Genomic DNA, 17,179 nt, shown 5'->3' with positions numbered 1-17,179 from the left:
ATATATATATATATATATATATATATACATTATTATTATTATTATTATTTTTTATTTTTTATTTTTTAACAATCAAAATAAACTTATCTGATAAAAATTATATTTATGTTGTTTATTCTTATATCTTTTAAATAAACTTAATGACAATAATAAAATATATTTAATTTAGATTGATAAAATTATTTATGCTCTAAAAATTTGTGTTAAACTTTTAAATTCGGTCAAAATTACGTGTCTACAAAGACCCAAAAGGAGGATTTGATGTGGATGACACTTAAAGTGTGTATTGTCCTATCATAGTGGCCTTACTTCTCATAACGGCTTCGAAATATTCAAAGGTAACACCAAGGATTCCTCTACTAAAGTAGAAAACTTGATGTCAACAGCCATAGAGGCAGTTGATGGAGAGTTGATCTTCTTGAAAGTAATTTTTGATATTACTTGATGCTTGAAAGTTAAGATGAGAGGTAGAGATTTTCTCACAAAGCCTGTCAGGTTATTTTTTTCTTCCCTTTATAATTCTCTCTCTCTTAAGATTTCTCCATGATTCGAGGGCCATAGTAACGTATATCTTGAAGTAGGATAATGTGGGCCTCCTTTAGATTTATTGATATCTATTGATTTTTATAAATATCCCATAAATTTACGGAATATTCGAGATGCCATTATTATATGTTCCAAGATCTCCTTACCAATTTCAGACGATTTGGTAAGCAAATCTTTCTTATCTTTCTTTTTCACATGGACAGCCATATGATTGAACGTCAAGCAAATAATAAGGCTGATAGATGAGTTGAGAAAGTGTGTTCATATATGCACTATGTTTAACGTCATTCATTTTTGTGTTGATATTGCAGGATTAAGCGTGATAAATAGGTAGGGGATGTTGTATTCCAAAGAAATAAAAAACTAGAGCATAAAGCTTATAACAAGTGAACAAAGGGCAATCAACTGAAATGCAATACAAGGAACGATGCCAAGGCCTGACTTTAGTCAGTAGTTGAGTATCTAATCCAAAATAAGAGTAGAAGGCTTTTATAAATACAAGATAAGTACAGACTATCTCTAAATACAATCAAAAGACTAAGCCTAGCAAAAACAAATGAATATTGGTAGCTCCGTATGTCAGGAGCTCACCCCATTCTTTGAAACTCCAAGCTACTCTGCACGACTTCAAATCAACGGAGATAACTCAAACTGTGATCTGCACGGGGGAAAAGTGTAGTATGAGTATCAAAACATGTACTCAATAGGAAAAAACCGACAATATAATCAAGCTCAATAAGAGTATAACATGCCTATTCCTAAACAACAAGTGAATGGATCAAAGAAGGACTTCCAATCAATAAAAGGGGGAACCAAGTCAAGGGATGACACCCTACCACAATCATACCGCTCTAGTCCCTGACTTGGCATTGCTAGGACCAATCCAAGGCTACGATGATTCACCAAGATCAGAAGCACCAACAAGAGGAGAATATTCCAATACAAGCCCTACAGGGGAGCAAAACATGACTACAAGGCAATAAAATACAAGCTAAGGCATTTAAGGGCCAACCTATTCTAAAGCCATAATATTTCATTCCCATAAGGATTAGCAATATCATCCATACCACAAGTGAGGCTACAAACCTAAAATAAGTGTCCTAACACCCACAATAATCCATAGGCTCCTACAGATTCAAGAAAATATGAAATGAACAAGAGGAAAGCTAAATACCCAGCAAATACAATCCAAAGATACATGAAATCTATACTAGACATTATATAAGAAGCTCAATCAAGAAAGTAAATTGAAGCCTACCTCAACGTTGATTACGAGCGCTCCAAATCCATCACACAAGGGCTATTTGCTCTTGAAATGCCTCCAAAAACCTCTATGCTATCAAATTATCTATCACCATATTATTACAGACATTTACACACTATATTTTCAATAATTGGAAATAGACTAAAAATCATGTCAAAATTGAAATATGGGACTCATTCCAAGATTCCAAAAATTGACTTAGTCAAAAGGCCCAATGTCGTACGCAAACTTGTGTTTCAAAATGGAACACAATTTGAGGATCGAAGCAGCTAGAGATCAACACATACAACAACTACACACATAAAAAAGAAGAGGAAAAGACAACCAACTATATAATGCGGTCAGCCGAGCTGCTAAGCTCCGTGAATGCAACAACCCTTCACAAATGTGATCTTAGGCACGCAACACAAAGTCCCCACATGGTTTTACCAACAATAGACACCAATTGATGAAAAGCTTAGTTTTTGAATTCTCCGATGGGGTGCTCGAAATTAATTTAGAAATTTGTGCGCAAAAAAAAAATATGTTACCCCATCAAATTCAGAATTTCAGACTTAACAAAACTATCAAAGTTTCTCTCTGAGGATGTCTCGACGAAAAGTGATTCGCACACTCAGGTTTCATTTAAGCTGAATCCTCAAGAAGGATCAAAATGAGATCGAAAACCTTGAGAGTCGTGCAAAAGGTTATTCTATATCAAACTCGACATTTTAGAGCTAACTACACTGAAAAGATTTCCATCTCAGTGCGTTTATTAAGAATGTTGACCGAAGTCAAACCTTGACTTAAGCTTCAAAGTCAAAACACTTGCACTTGTTTGGATCATTGTTACCCATTGTTTCATAATGTATTGTATTATACTCTATTGTATTGTATTGTATGGTAGATACAATGTTTGGTTAGATTGTATTGTATGTTATTGTGTAGTAACATTTTAATTGTTTGGTTTGATTGTATCGTACTGTATTGTGATTTATAAATTTACTTAAATATCCTTAATTATTCTAGGGTTGGAGGTTTGATTAGGTTTAAATAATTAAGGTAAAGGGTAAAATAGTATTTTGAAATATAATGTAAAGATATAATTGGAAAAGGAAATTAAGTAACAATGAGAAAACACCAAATTGGTTGTTCCATAAAATAGGGGTTTCCATTGTTACGTAACAACGAAATTTAACAATACATTATAATACATTTTAAGTAACAATCAAAACAAACATTGTAGGTATAGTAACAATACAATACAATACAATTGATAACAATGATCCAAACATAGTGTTAACGACACAAACTCACACCAGAATTCTCGTGGCTCTAACCAACCATGCCCCTAGCCTAAAATGACACTTCAGGAGCTAGTTAAACTGTTAGAATTGCATTCTGAGTCATCTTCCTTAGATTTTAATAGAAGTCAATTGTTCAAATTTCAAAGGCCCAAAACACAAAAATTTGCACAAAACTCAAAGGAACGATCCGTCGACTGAACTGTTAGTCTCATCAAGTCATATATGACTTGGGGTCATTACAAGATAACTCTAAATGCTGAAAAGATCGGAAAAACGAAAAAAATGATCTAGAGAGTCATTACATACTTGATTTGATTTGGTTTGAATTTAATTAAAATAGTCAAAATCAAACAATATCGAACCCATATTTTATTTTTACATGTAAACATTTATAGTTTGAAATAAACTTTATAATATAATTTGCATTGTCAGTATTTTTTTTCTTAGTTCATGTTTCTTAGCATATTATTTCAAGTTTGGTGTAACAATTTTTTTGGTACAAGAAGTCTTCGTAGAATTATAGCTCATTAATATTTTTTATTTTTTTAAAAAAAATATCTTAGTCGTATGGTGGCTTACCCTTAAATATATAGTAACTCGCATAATTAAACCCAAATCAAATCATGTGCAATTTTATTATGCCGTAAATCGTAATAATAGTACTTGTTTAATTGTTTTTCATTATCTTTATTGTTGGAGACACTATATTTTAGCGTAATAACACAACTTATTTTACATATTTATTTAATTTTTGATAGCACCATCTAGTTATTGTCTCTCACTAAGACAAAATTCTTTTTATTTGGAAGCATAACATGATCACATGTTTTGGGTTCCAGACACTTCATCGGAAAACCCCGCAAAAATGATATTTAAAAAAATTAACCAAAAAATTTGACATTTGATAAGTAATTAAGCGAACCTTGAACATTAAGCGTTAAGGTATTTTAGGACACATAATTGGATGGTAGGGACATAAACCTCACAAAGCTAAGCCTTACAAGTAAATGTCGAAGTGTTTTGCAAGTGCCAGTCCGGACGAATGACTTCCAAAAAAGCCTTCTGAAACAGATTGATAGTAGTATATATTACTCTTTATCGTCCATATATATTAAGTATATTGTTGAGATTTTTTTTTTCATAGTTTAAACAATTAAGTGAAGTATTCAAAGTTTAAGGAAATATTGTTAAGATTTTTTCTCATATTTACCATTCTTTAAATTAATGAGTAACTATTTTATATTGGTAGGACAATAGTTTGAGAATAATAAAAAAAGTAATAGTGAAAGTAGCCTTTGATTCATCAGTATTTTATAGTTCAATTTCAATATCATACATCAAGATAAAGCGATTACTATAATTTGGTTTACTTTAACTCTTATATATATTCATGTAACAATGAATTATGCCTTCGACTTTTCAATAAACAATTCAATTAATCATATAAATAGCTTGCATATGTAAAATATTCAAAATAAAAGACAAAACTATTTACTTTGTTAATCAATTGTCGAAAAGGAAATTTAAATCAAAGATAGTGTAGTTAAAATTTCAACATCTAAATAATTAATTATTATATATATATATATATATATACTTCGTTAGGATATTCACTATTACAATATTTATTTGGGATAATGCACAAGTACCCCCTCAACCTATGCCCGAAATTTCAGAGACACACTTATACTATATTAAGGTCCTATTATCCCCTGAACTTATTTTATTAATAATTTTTTACCCCTTTTCGGCCTACGTGACACTATCTTGTGGGCCCAACGCTGGTTGATTTTTTTCTAAGCTAGTGCCACGTAGGCCAAAAAGGGTTAGAAAATTACTTATAAAATAAGTTCAGGGGATAATAGGTACTTAGTATAATATAACTCTGGAATTTCTGGAATTTCGAATATAGATTGAGGGGGTACTTATGCATTTTCCCTATTTATTTTTATAAATACCAAATATTAAACTTTTTAAAACTGCATATCAAATATCAAAATATCTAAATCGCGGTGTTAAATTCTTTTATTTTGATATGATATTTGATATTTATCATACCATACGTTTATAGAAAGAACATTATGAGCAAGTCATTTAATGATATAGAGGTGAAAGCATTGACTCCTCTCCAACCACTTATTAATTATAAACCCTCTCATTCCCTTTCAATAAAAAAGAAGAACATTATTAACATTATGTTTCACCTCTTATTTCTGGTATTTTTGTTGGTGAATATTGCAACTTGTGAATTAGGGGAAGATGGAAGGAGGAGGGGTTTGATTCCTGCCATGTTTATATTTGGAGACTCTTTGATTGACAATGGCAATAATAATAATTTGCCATCATTTGCAAAAGCCAACTATTACCCTTATGGAATTGATTTTGATGGTGGCCCTACTGGCCGTTTTTCCAATGGTTACACTATGGTTGATGAAATTGGTAACACATGTGCATTGATTATCCATCTCTATCAACATATATACATTCATGTTTTTTTTTTAAAATTGTTTAACCAATATATATTTGCATAAACTTATATCAATTGTTTTTTATATTTTCATGTGGACAGCTGAACAACTAGGATTACCACTGATTCCAGCACACTCAGAAGCTTCTTCATCAGGAGAACAAATGCGGTTTGGAGTGAACTATGCCTCTGCTGCTAGTGGTATTCTTGATGATACTGGCAGGAACTTTGTGAGTTCATTAATCTTACATACATGAATCAATATTTATTTTATAAAACGGCATATTCCTTGATCTTTCAAGGTATAAAATCCAATTTTACTAGTATCATATGGCATAAGAAACGCTTCATTATGTTCCCTTCCTCATTCTCCTTTTCTATTTGGGAAAGAGGCTTGATTTAGCCCCAACTTTATAATTTGGAGCTCATATACTCTCTATTTAAAAAATTGTCTATATATATTTAGTACGAGGTTTCAAATATAAAGAAGTAAATTTGTTAAAAGTACAAAATGAAAAACTGAGCGAGATAAGAGAAAATTAGTAATCAGAATTCAATAAGTTTAATTTATCTTTCATGCCTTTTTTGAAAATATTTCTTGTACTTTTTTTCTCTTTTATATTGCAGTGTTCTACTCTTTTTTTTCTTAAATTCAACCACTAAGATATTATAATATATATTTATAAGATAAATAATTGACATTGTAGATTTTTTAGTTCATTTAATTCAATTTTAGGGTTAGTCATTCGTGAAAAAGACAAATGATGAATAGAAAAAATAAGTTATGCTTAGTTTTCATCTTTTTATAATCGAACAGAAAAAAAATAAGAAAGAACTACTAAAAGGTTAAAGGGGGAAAATCAATCAATTAGATTATATTAAAAGATTATTCACGACTTTTTAATTTCTTCATTCGATTAACTTTAGTTTATATATTTAATATTTTTTTTGTAAATCAATTTCAAATTTAATAATAATTAATCGTTAATACATGGAAAGTGACTTATGTAGAAATAAATGAGAAATCTTAGTAAGAAGAATAAAAGAAAGTATCTAAAATAGGTCTAATAAATTTAAACAAATATAAATTGAAAAAAGAAATAGCATATAGAGAAAAGAAATGACAAGAAAATGTTGCAAGCAAAATTGAAACCAAAGCATCTCAATCAAAGTTGAACACCTTAGCTAATGAGTCGTGCCTCTCTTTTGTTTTGAGGGGTTCATCTTGATATATGTATTCATAAAATCAGAAATAGACCTTATGTATACATTGGAATTTTTCAATGAGGAGGTTCGGGTGAACCCCTGACCTCCACGTGGGTCCGTCCCTGTAATGTCCTTGCCGTTATAGAAATGACTCATATATGTTCATTTTTTGACTTTAGTTTGAGAAAATGCCATTTGGCGTTTAAAATACCTCACTCAATAACTTTTCAACATACCTATCCGACCCAATTGGAAACAAAAAATAACCACCACTCAAATAAACCTAACCCATTTCATTGAATCGTCCCCACACTCAAGGGAGAAAAATATTAAAAAAAACAATGTTAAGGTTTCGGTGAGCTTTGAACTAGGTCAATCAGTCCAAAAAATGTTGAAACTCTCAGGTAAGTGTCAAAATTGTCCCTTTACGCTTCTCATATCAAAGGATGGAAAATGAACAACATTCTAAGTCAAAACATTGAAGCCTAAGCTTACTTGTGGCGATCCTTTTGTTGATCCATTGGCAACGTATCGTACCTTGGTTGTTTATTTCAAGGACGAAGTTCAAAATAATCCAAGATACTTTATCAAATAAATGACAAGAATTTTTTAAAAAAATATTGTCACATCAAATGTCTCGATTTTTAAACTATAAAGCTGAAACAATGGCTCTTGATAAGTTGAAAGGAAGATGACTACAATATGAGTTTTTCTCTTTTAACGGTAGGGTTATATATAAGTTAATTTTTAAATTAAGGATATATCAACTCAAAATCATAAAGTTTAGAGTAAATCTTTTTTTTTTTTTTAAATATGACGAGCTTCCATTAGTCCGATAACAAAAAGCAAAATGACCACTCAATTTTTAATGAGCATTTCCATACCCAACTTGTAAGGGCCGGACTACCTACCCAAAAACTTCTCCCAGTCCCAAAACAAGTATTGCATTACCAAACAAAAAATTGTCTCAAAATATATGTTGCTTTAGATGCAAAACCCAAATAGTAAGTAGTAGTAATTGTTTCCAATTATACATTCAGATTAAATACTCCCTCCGTTTACAATTAATTATCATACTTTTTATTTTTAGAGTCAAATTCTAAAAATTTTAACTAACATTTTATAATATATTTTTTCATCATATTGATATGTAAAAATATGCAATGCATAGTACTTTTCGTATATAAGTAGTTTAATACTAATTTAATATTTTGGTGCAGGTTGGGCGCATTCCATTCAATCAACAAATAAAAAACTTTGAGGATACACTTGATGAAATAACAGACAATCTTGGTGCACCGGATGTGGCCCAAGCATTGGCAAAATGTATCTTCTTTGTAGGAATGGGAAGTAATGACTACCTCAACAATTACCTTATGCCTAATTATGACACTAAGAATCACTATAATCCTCAACAATATGCCAATCTCTTGGTTCAACACTATACACAACAACTCACAGTAAGATTTTACTTTTTTTTTAACTGACATCTATGCCCTTTAATTTAGGTGTGCACAAGTAACCAGTTAAAAGTTATATATAATTTTGTCGTCCTATGTGTATTATGTCACATAGGACATATGCGTCTATTTATTTAATTTTATACAAGTTTAATGTCTACTTTTAAAGTAGACCTAAAGTTGGAGGGCATAGTTACAAGCTAATCGAAACCAAATTAAAGGACATATATTTATGTATTATACCTTATTTTTTCTTTCACTTTCATATACTTAATATTTATATTGAAATTTCAGAGATTGTATAATCTTGGAGGAAGAAAATTTGTGATTGGTGGAGTAGGACTAATGGGTTGCATTCCAAGCATTCTTGCAAAAAGTAATAGTAATGTGTGTTCAGAAGAAGTGAATGAGCTTATTCTTCCATTCACCAATAATGTTAAGTCAATGCTTACCAACTTAAATGTCAATCTTCCTGGTTCCAAATTCATCTACATTGACATTAAGAACATGTTCCAAGATCTCCTTACCAATTACAGACAATATGGTAAGCAATTTTTTTTTCCACATGCATGGACAACCATATGATTGAACGTCGAGCAAACGAAAGTGTGTTCATATATATACTTTGTTTAATTATTGTGTTGATATTGCAGGATTTAGTGTGATAAATAGAGGGTGCTGTGGTATAGGGAGAAATAGAGGACAAATAACATGTCTACCAATGCAAACACCATGTCCAAATAGGGATCAATACATATTTTGGGATGCCTTTCACCCAACTGAGGCAGTCAATATCTTGTTTGCAAGGAAAGCTTTTAATGGTGGTACTGATGTTGTTTATCCCATCAACATTCACGAACTTGCCACCCTTTAATTGATTTGTGTTACTTAGTTGACAATATATGAAGATCATGTGTACTATTATCATGTGTTACAATTGAAAAATCTTTACACGTTAATGCTTCTTCTTTGTTGCCTATTGTACTTAAACTTAAACTCCCTTGTCACCCTAGTATACAAAATACAGTATATATGCCACCTAATTAAGGGCTAATCATGTCCTAAAAAATAAATGCTTTATCCCAAAACCAAATCTTGAAACAAGAAGAAACCATCTTAAATTTACAATATATACAGCAGAAAGGTCTCAATAAAACCTATAGTGAAAATGGGGTGGTCTAAGTGTATGGATATATAGTACTACCTTTTAGATGTCTTGGCTTGACCTATTGACCCACCTTAGGTCCATTTGGCCAAAGAAATTGGGCATTACACCTTTCAAGTAGGTCATCAACCCACTGCTCCCTTTTAATTTGGTGTTTGTATTTATTTAGTAGGTAATGCAACTATTTGTCGTTATTGATTAATATAGGCCACATATATAAGTTGGCGTTTCTAATTCTTTAGTAGGTGATGCAACTACTTTTTGTTATTAATTGATATAGGCCACATATATAAGTAGATCTAGTAAGTAGGACGTTCAAACAATTTGCTCAACCAAGTGGGACGTCTAAACAAAATAGGATGTTTAAACAAGCAAGACGTCTAAGCTAGTTGGTCACTTTGTCCATCATTCATTTTTCTTTCCAAATAATACTTTTTTTAAAAAATTATTACATTCACTTTTGCAAATTTTGAACACGTTAGACTTAAGTCTTTGAAGGAATATTGATTGTATTGAAGTGGTGAGGGACCCTGTGGACCCTGTGAGTATGTTGGAAAAAGGGGAAGGACGCCAATGAATGATGTATTTGTGGAGGAGGAAATAGACTCGTAGGGAAACTCATTTTCGACAAATTTGACATGACGAGATATGTAGACTTTATGAGTTTGTGGGTCAAGACAGCGATAACCCTTGGAGGTAGGATGATAGCCCAACAAAATACAAGGACGGGATCGGGGTTGTAATTTGTGAGTAATATGAGGGCGTAGCCAAGGGTAGGCAAGACACCCAAAGACGCGGAGGTTGGTATAATTGGGAAGTTCTTGGTAAAGGAGTTGATAGGGTGATTTGTTGGAGAGAGTGTGACTGGGCATTCTGTTAATGAGGTAGTTTGCGGTGGCTAGAGCTTCTACCCAAAAGGAGACAGGGAGATGAGATTGATGTAGAAGAGTAACCACCGTTTCAATGAGATGGCGATGCTTACGCTCAGCCACCCCATTCTGTTCGGGAGTGTATGGACAGGAGGTTTGATGTATAATTCCCAGGGATTGCAGAAACTGGCCAAAGATGTTATTGACATATTCCTTTCCATTGTCACTTCGAAAAAGTTTAACATGAGAATTGAATTGTGTTTTGACCATTTTTTCAAAAGTGACAAAGGTGGTGTATGCCTGTGATTTGTGTTTTAGTGGGTACAACCAAGTGTATTTTGTAAAATCATCCACAAAACAAATATAATAGCGAAAACCAGCAAATGAAGGAACAGCAGTAGGACCCCATAGGTCAGAATGAATAAGTTGAAAAGGTGCAGTTGTACGCTTCTCAGATAAAGTAAAAGGTAATTTATGAGATTTAGCAATTGAACAGGAGTCACAATTGTTTACATGAATGGAAGAAAAACCTAATTGAGACATTAAAGAATTTATTATTTGAGTAGACGGGTGACCCAGACGACTGTGCCACAACAGACTGTGGCCATCAGCCGAAAGAGCCACCGGAGCCACAGGAACGCTTTCTGAAACTGGGTGGGCAGACGAACTTGTGCCAGGAAGAACGTACAGACCATGCTCACAGGGGCCCTGAAAAATCACCCTCTTGGTAGTATTGTCTAGGATTTGAAAATCATTAGAGGTGAACAAGAGTGAGCAATTATTGTCTTTTGTGAATTGGTGAACTGAAAGGAGATTGGATTTAATAGAAGGGACGTGGGTAAGGTTACCTAGGTGAAAGATAGCGGTGGGGGTTTTAATGGTACCCGTGCCAGTGTGAGAAATATTAAGGGACTCACCGTTGCCAACAGTAATACCATTGGAGCCATGATATGGATTTGGAGCGTTAAGCTTGGATAGATCAGAAGTAACGTGCATGTTGGCCCCAGTATCCAACAGCCATTCAGAGGAAGGGCCGGCTTGAGATGCATAATTGGCACGGTTATCACTATTTCGGCTCTCCTCATACCGAAACCAGCAACGAACAGCGGTGTGTCCTGTTTTCTGACAGATTTGACAAGTTGGACGATCCCGCTCGTAAGTGCCCTGCCCGCCGCTGGAAGATGACTGCCCGCCGCTGCCGAAGGAGTGCAGGCTGTTGTTGCTGCCGTGCTGCTGACCGTCGTACGGCGGACGACTGCCCTGCCGACCGCCGCGCCCGCGGCCTCCGCTGTTTCTGCCGTAGCCGCCGCGGCTCCCCTGCCGGCCGCCACCACGCCCCCCGCGATAGTTCTGGCTTGCGGTGAGGGCGGTGGCCGGCTCCATAACAGCGGCTTCTCGGAGAAGAAGTTTGCTCTCCAGATCCACGTTGATTTCTTCACTTTTTAGCCACGAGGAGAGAGTAGCCAGGTCAACGGGCGTTGGACTGATGCGAACTGCCTGTTTAATGGAGGAGTAAGCTGATGGGAGCCCCCGAACGACGCACATGACGAGATCTTTTTCGGGAATGATTTCGTTCACGGTGTCGAGGGCTGTGATGATGGTGGAGACCTCGTCTAAATACTCCGCCATAGTTTTCGTGCCTTTGGTAATTGTGTGGAGACGATCACGCAATTGAAAAATATGAGAGTGGGAAATTGATGCATAGCGTGTTGCGAGGGCCGTCCACAGGGCTGAAGCAGTTGTGTAGGATCGGACGTGTTTCTGAACCGTGGGAGAGATGACCGCAATCAAACATGATCGGATCTGGCCATCCACGGCTTTCCAGGCGGCATGGGCCGGATTGGTTTTTTCTGATTTGTCCGTGGCGGTGATGACTGCCGGCGGCGGTTCTGTGCTTCCATCGACGTATTTGAGAAGGTAATTGGCCTCAAGGGCTGTAAGAACGGTGATTTTCCATGTAGGGTAATTTATGTCTGATAATTTTTCGGGAATCAGGGCATGAAGATGCCTGAGAAGGAGTTTAACGCCAGAAGGAAGTGAATCGAGAGGATCCACCTCGGTTGTCATGGCTGCCGCCGCCCAAGAGAAGAGAGGGAACGATCGGTGCCCTAAAGAGAGAAAAAAAACCTAGAGAAAAGAAGGTCTAGGTTTTTCTGGCTCTTGATACCATGAAGGAATATTGATTGTATTGAAGTGTTAACCTAATAAGGGAATACATGAGAGATATATATAGGAGATATAGGAAGGAGTACTAATCCTAATAGGACTAGGATTAGTACACAGTAAATACTAATATTATTTAATACTATTATTTAATACTATCTGTTATTAGTCTTAATTATATTCTCCTTTCTTTCAACTCGAATAATCTCGTGGATGTTAACCGTATACATTTGCTTTTGGCGAAAGTAGAAATCTTGGCGACAATGTCTTCTTCAATATAACATAACTTTGATATAGAACTCGGATTGATGAACTATTTATTTTACTGAAAACTAGACCCAAAAACTGTTGATTTGAAAGTTAGTACATCCTTTGATTATTCATATGTAGGGAGATATGATTTTTAAATCGGAAAAGGGCGAAAAATACTCTTGTGCATTTGAAAAGGTTTAAATATATCGGTAGTAATTAAAATTTATTAAATATAAATTTATAAAGTTGTTCGGATTATACTAAATTAGTGAATATATTAGTCCAAATAAATATTATGGATTAATATAATTGATTCGATATTTAAATTCAAAAAATATGAACTTAATTAAAGTCCCTCCATAAAGCCCATATGACATGTCATTTAGAATTGATTGGCCGAAGGGAGTCCTGTTCCAATCACAACTCCTCTATTCTAAAACTATAAATAGGGGTCTCATATTTCAGAAAAGAAAGACCATGAATTTTAACAAGAAGTTAGAGAAAGCTCGTGGATCAAAACCTGCAGATTTCTCTACAAGTTCAAGAGTTCAAACATTCAAGAACAATAAAGATCAAGAACGATCAAGATCAAGACTGCCGGATTCAACATCAAGCTCGAAGCCCTTGGATTCAACTAGAAGTGAAGATCAAGATAAAGTTCAAGTCAAGATCAAGATCAAGATCAAAATGAAGTTCAAGTCAAGATCAAGACCGTCAGATTCAATATCAAGCTTGAAGCCCTTATATCCAACTAGAAGTCAAAATCAAGATAAAATTCAAGTTCAAGTTCAAGATCAAGTTCAAGTCCAAGTCCAAGTCCAAGATCAAGATTAAGATAGAGATCAAGATCAAGTCCAAGTCCAAGATAAAGATAGAGATCAAGATCAAGAAAAATTCCAAGTCCAAGATCAAGATCAAGATAGAGATCAAGATCAAGTCCAAGTCCATGTCCAAGATCAAGATCAAGATAGATATTTAGATCAATCCAAGTTCAAATTCAAGTTCAAGTCCAAGATTAAGATAGAGATCAAGTTCAATTTTTAATCCAAGATCAAGTTCAAAAACAAGCTTTAAGACCTTGAATTCATATTGAAAAGGCGAATTCAGAGGAATCATAGAGATTGTAACACTCACATTTGAAATAATAAATCGATTGTTGCAAAAATTTTTTCGTTCTTGATTATTGGTTTCTCGACTCGAATTTTATTGTCTACAAACTCTGGCACACCAAGTGGGACAATCTCTAACTCTCATCTCAACTTTTCAAGCATCAAAGAATAACCAAATGTCTTCCACTATAGAAGAACAACTAGCAAGCTTAATTAAAGCAATTGAAGGCCTGACAAAGTGCGCACACGAACAAGATGCTAAACTTTTCAAGCTAACAAATAAGATGGATAACATGATTGAAAGAAGATCAAGTCAATCACCTATGAAGCTTTCTAAAATTCAAGATGAAAGAGAGTCTTGCGTAAAACAAACAAAGATCAAAGACATTCATATCTCAGCTGAAGGTTTTATTCCAATTGATCAATTAAAGAACTTTATCATAGAGGCTATCGAAGATAAAAATCTGAGTCTTTATCTAAATTTTATCCCATATATGCAAAGCAATATACACAAAGGAGTGATAACTTGAAAATGTCTGAGGGTTATCAACCTCCTAAACTTCAACAATTTGATTGCAAAGGAAATCCAAAACGACATATAGCTCACTTTATTGAGACTTGTAGTGCTGCTGGGACGTATGTTGATTATCTTGTTAAAGAGTTCATTCGATCTCTCAGAGAAAATGCCTTTGATTGATACACAAATCTTGAACCTAATTCTATAGATAGTTGGAAGCGATTAGAGCAAAAGTTCCTTAATCGTTTCCACAGCTCAAGACGTGTTATTAGTATGATGGAACTTACAAAGGCTTGTCAAGGTGAAGATGAATTAGTTGTTGACTTTATCAATCGTGGAGAAGTCTGAGCTCAAATGCAAAGATTGCCTTAGTGAAATTTCTAGCATTGAAATGTGTATCCAAGGTATGAATTGAGGTCTTCACTACATTTTGCAAGGAATAAAGCCCAATACATTCAGAAGAGTTGGCAACTCGTGCACATTACATGCAATTAAGCATGAATCTAAGATAAGAACAACAATCTCCTGTCTATGGACCTCATAAATATGAAGATATATAATAACTCCAAAGTGGGGGCAAGTCTGCATCTGAAAATGACTTTGAAGAGTCAATGTATATCTAGACGCTCCTTAACACATGAGCTTAAATTGCAAGTTACAATGCTCCTTGAAACACGAGCTTAAACTGTATGCCACTCAAATCTTCAAATCCTTGAAACACAGGCTTATACTGTATGTCACTTAAATATTCAAGTTGAAATGCTCCTTGAAACACGAGCTTAAACTGTATGTCACTTAAATCTTCAAGTTTGAGTTAAATATTCAAGTTGAAATGCTCCTTGAAACATGAGATTAAACTGTATGTCCCTTAAATCTTCAAGTTTGAGTTAAATCATCGAGTTGAAATGCTCATTGAGACACAAGCCTAAACTGTATATCATAAAGCTCTTGAAATTTGAGCTAAATCTTCAAGTTGAAATGGTCCTTGAGACACGAGCCTAAACTATATATAATAAAACTCTTTAAATTTGATCTAAATATTCAAGTTAAAATGTTCCTTAAGGTACGAGCCTAAACTGCATGTCACTCCTGGCCCGCAAGAGTGTAAAATGGGTACGTCACAACAACAAAAAATCACTCACTCCTCCAGAACTACGTTGTGACTTGATCCTCTTCATTGAGGTACGTAGGCACTTAGAACCATATAATAAGTTCAGTTTCATGAGTGTCAAAAAATAAAATGTTCCCACTTGATCTATTACATGAGTTAAAGCTATGAGTAATCTTTCATTAAACTTGAGACTTGAACCAAATGGTGGTGACTCAATGGGGGCAAACCCTTATAAATAAAATTGTTTCAAGATGAAATCTTCAAATATCCAAGTATGCAAGTTGAAGTCTTTAAATTCTTCAAGCCTAGTCTTTGAATGATAAAATATCACGACAAGACTTGAAGAAGGGGGCATTTGTAGTCACTTAAAATTTAATAAATATAAAATTATAATGTTGTTTGGATTATATCAAATTAGTGAATATATTATTCCAAATAAACATTATGGATGAATATAATTGATTTAATATTTAAATTCAATAAATATGAATTTAATTAAAGTCCGCTCCATAAAGCCCATAAAACATGTCAACTAGAATTGATTGGCCGAAGGGAGTCCTGTTCCAATCACAACTCCTCTATTCTAAAACTATAGATAGGGGTCTCATAATTCAAAAAAGAAAGACCAAGAATTTTAACAAGAATAAAGAGAAAGTTCGTGGATCAAAATCCATATATTTCTCTACAAGTTCAAGAGTTCAATAATTCAAGCATTTAAGAATGATAAATATAAAAAACGATCAAGATCAAGACCGCCGGATTCAAGATCAAGCTCGGAGCCCTTGGATTAAACTTGAAGTCAAAATCAAGATAAAGTCTAAGTTCAAGTTCAAGATCAAGATAAAGTTCAAGTCAAGATCAAGATCAATATAAAGTTCAAGTCCAGATCAAGACCACCGGATTCAAGATCAAGCTCGAAGCCCTTAGATCCAACTAGGAGTCAAGATTAAGATAAAGTTCAAGATCAAGTTCAAGTCCAAGTCCCAGTCAAAGATCAAGATCAAGTCCAGGTCCAAGATCAAAATCAAGAGAGAGATCAAGATCAAGATCAAGATAAATCCCAAGTCCAAGATCAAGATCAAGACATAGATGAAGATCCAGTCCAAGTCCAAGTCAAAGATCACGATCAAGATAGTAAGTCCAAGTTCAAGTTCAAGTCCAAGATCAAGATAAAGATCAATTCAAGTTTAAATACAAGATCAACTTTAAGAACAAACTTTAAAGCCCTTGAATTTATATTTGAAAAGACAAATTTAGAGGAATTATATAGATTGTAACACTCACATTTGAAATAATAAATTGATTGTCGCTAATATATTCCGTTCTTGATTATTATTTTATCGACGCAATTTTTTTTGTCTACAATACCCTTTATCCACCTATTGAGCTAAAAATATCCTTTAGTCAATCTTTTCCGACGATTTTTACCGTTTAAACTAACAACCTTATTTTTTAAAATTATTACATGACATCTTTCTATTGAATAAAGTTAAATTACAACCCACCAAACTTTTCCCGATCCACCCGACCCATATTTTCCTTGACCCAAACCCAAATCCATGAGAAATAATTAGTAATGTAATTTGGCAAAGGAGGAGAGGAGACATGGTTGACATGGTATTTCATTGCATCCACGAGATGAATATTGATAGTAGAATGATGGTACTTCAATTTTGAAACTTCTTCTCTATTCTTTGCCGTAATGTTTTCATTTGCCATCTATCCATAGTTCTGGGAAAACGCAGACTAACACAATATATATAT

General features: G+C 34.0%; 1 protein-coding gene across 1 annotated transcript; it reads left to right on the top strand.

Moving 5' to 3' along the window:
- The first annotated feature begins 5,177 nt into the window (after positions 1-5,177).
- LOC107003492 (GDSL esterase/lipase At1g71691-like) lies at positions 5,178-9,213 on the top strand. The gene is made up of 5 exons (XM_015201835.2): positions 5,178-5,535; positions 5,666-5,793; positions 7,990-8,229; positions 8,524-8,773; positions 8,883-9,213. The coding sequence occupies exons 1-5, from the start codon at positions 5,178-5,180 to the stop codon at positions 9,101-9,103; spliced, it is 1,197 nt and encodes a 398-aa protein (XP_015057321.2). The 3' UTR covers positions 9,104-9,213.
- Positions 9,214-17,179: the final 7,966 nt, after the last annotated feature.

The sequence above is a fragment of the Solanum pennellii genome, chromosome 11 (assembly GCF_001406875.1).
Source record: "Solanum pennellii chromosome 11, SPENNV200".
Lineage (NCBI taxonomy): Eukaryota > Viridiplantae > Streptophyta > Magnoliopsida > Solanales > Solanaceae > Solanum > Solanum pennellii.
Note: the sequence above shows the minus strand (reverse complement) of the source record. Positions and strands in the feature narration are given on the sequence as shown.

Bases quoted from the DNA above. Each gene is read 5' to 3' on its own strand.
- LOC107003492 (XM_015201835.2), top strand. From the start codon at position 5,178: ATGAGCAAGTCATTTAATGATATAGAGGTGAAAGCATTGACTCCTCTC. The intron at 5,536-5,665 runs GTAACACATGTG...TCATGTGGACAG, and splicing joins CACTATGGTTGATGAAATTG to CTGAACAACTAGGATTACCA. The intron at 5,794-7,989 runs GTGAGTTCATTA...ATTTTGGTGCAG, and splicing joins ATGATACTGGCAGGAACTTT to GTTGGGCGCATTCCATTCAA.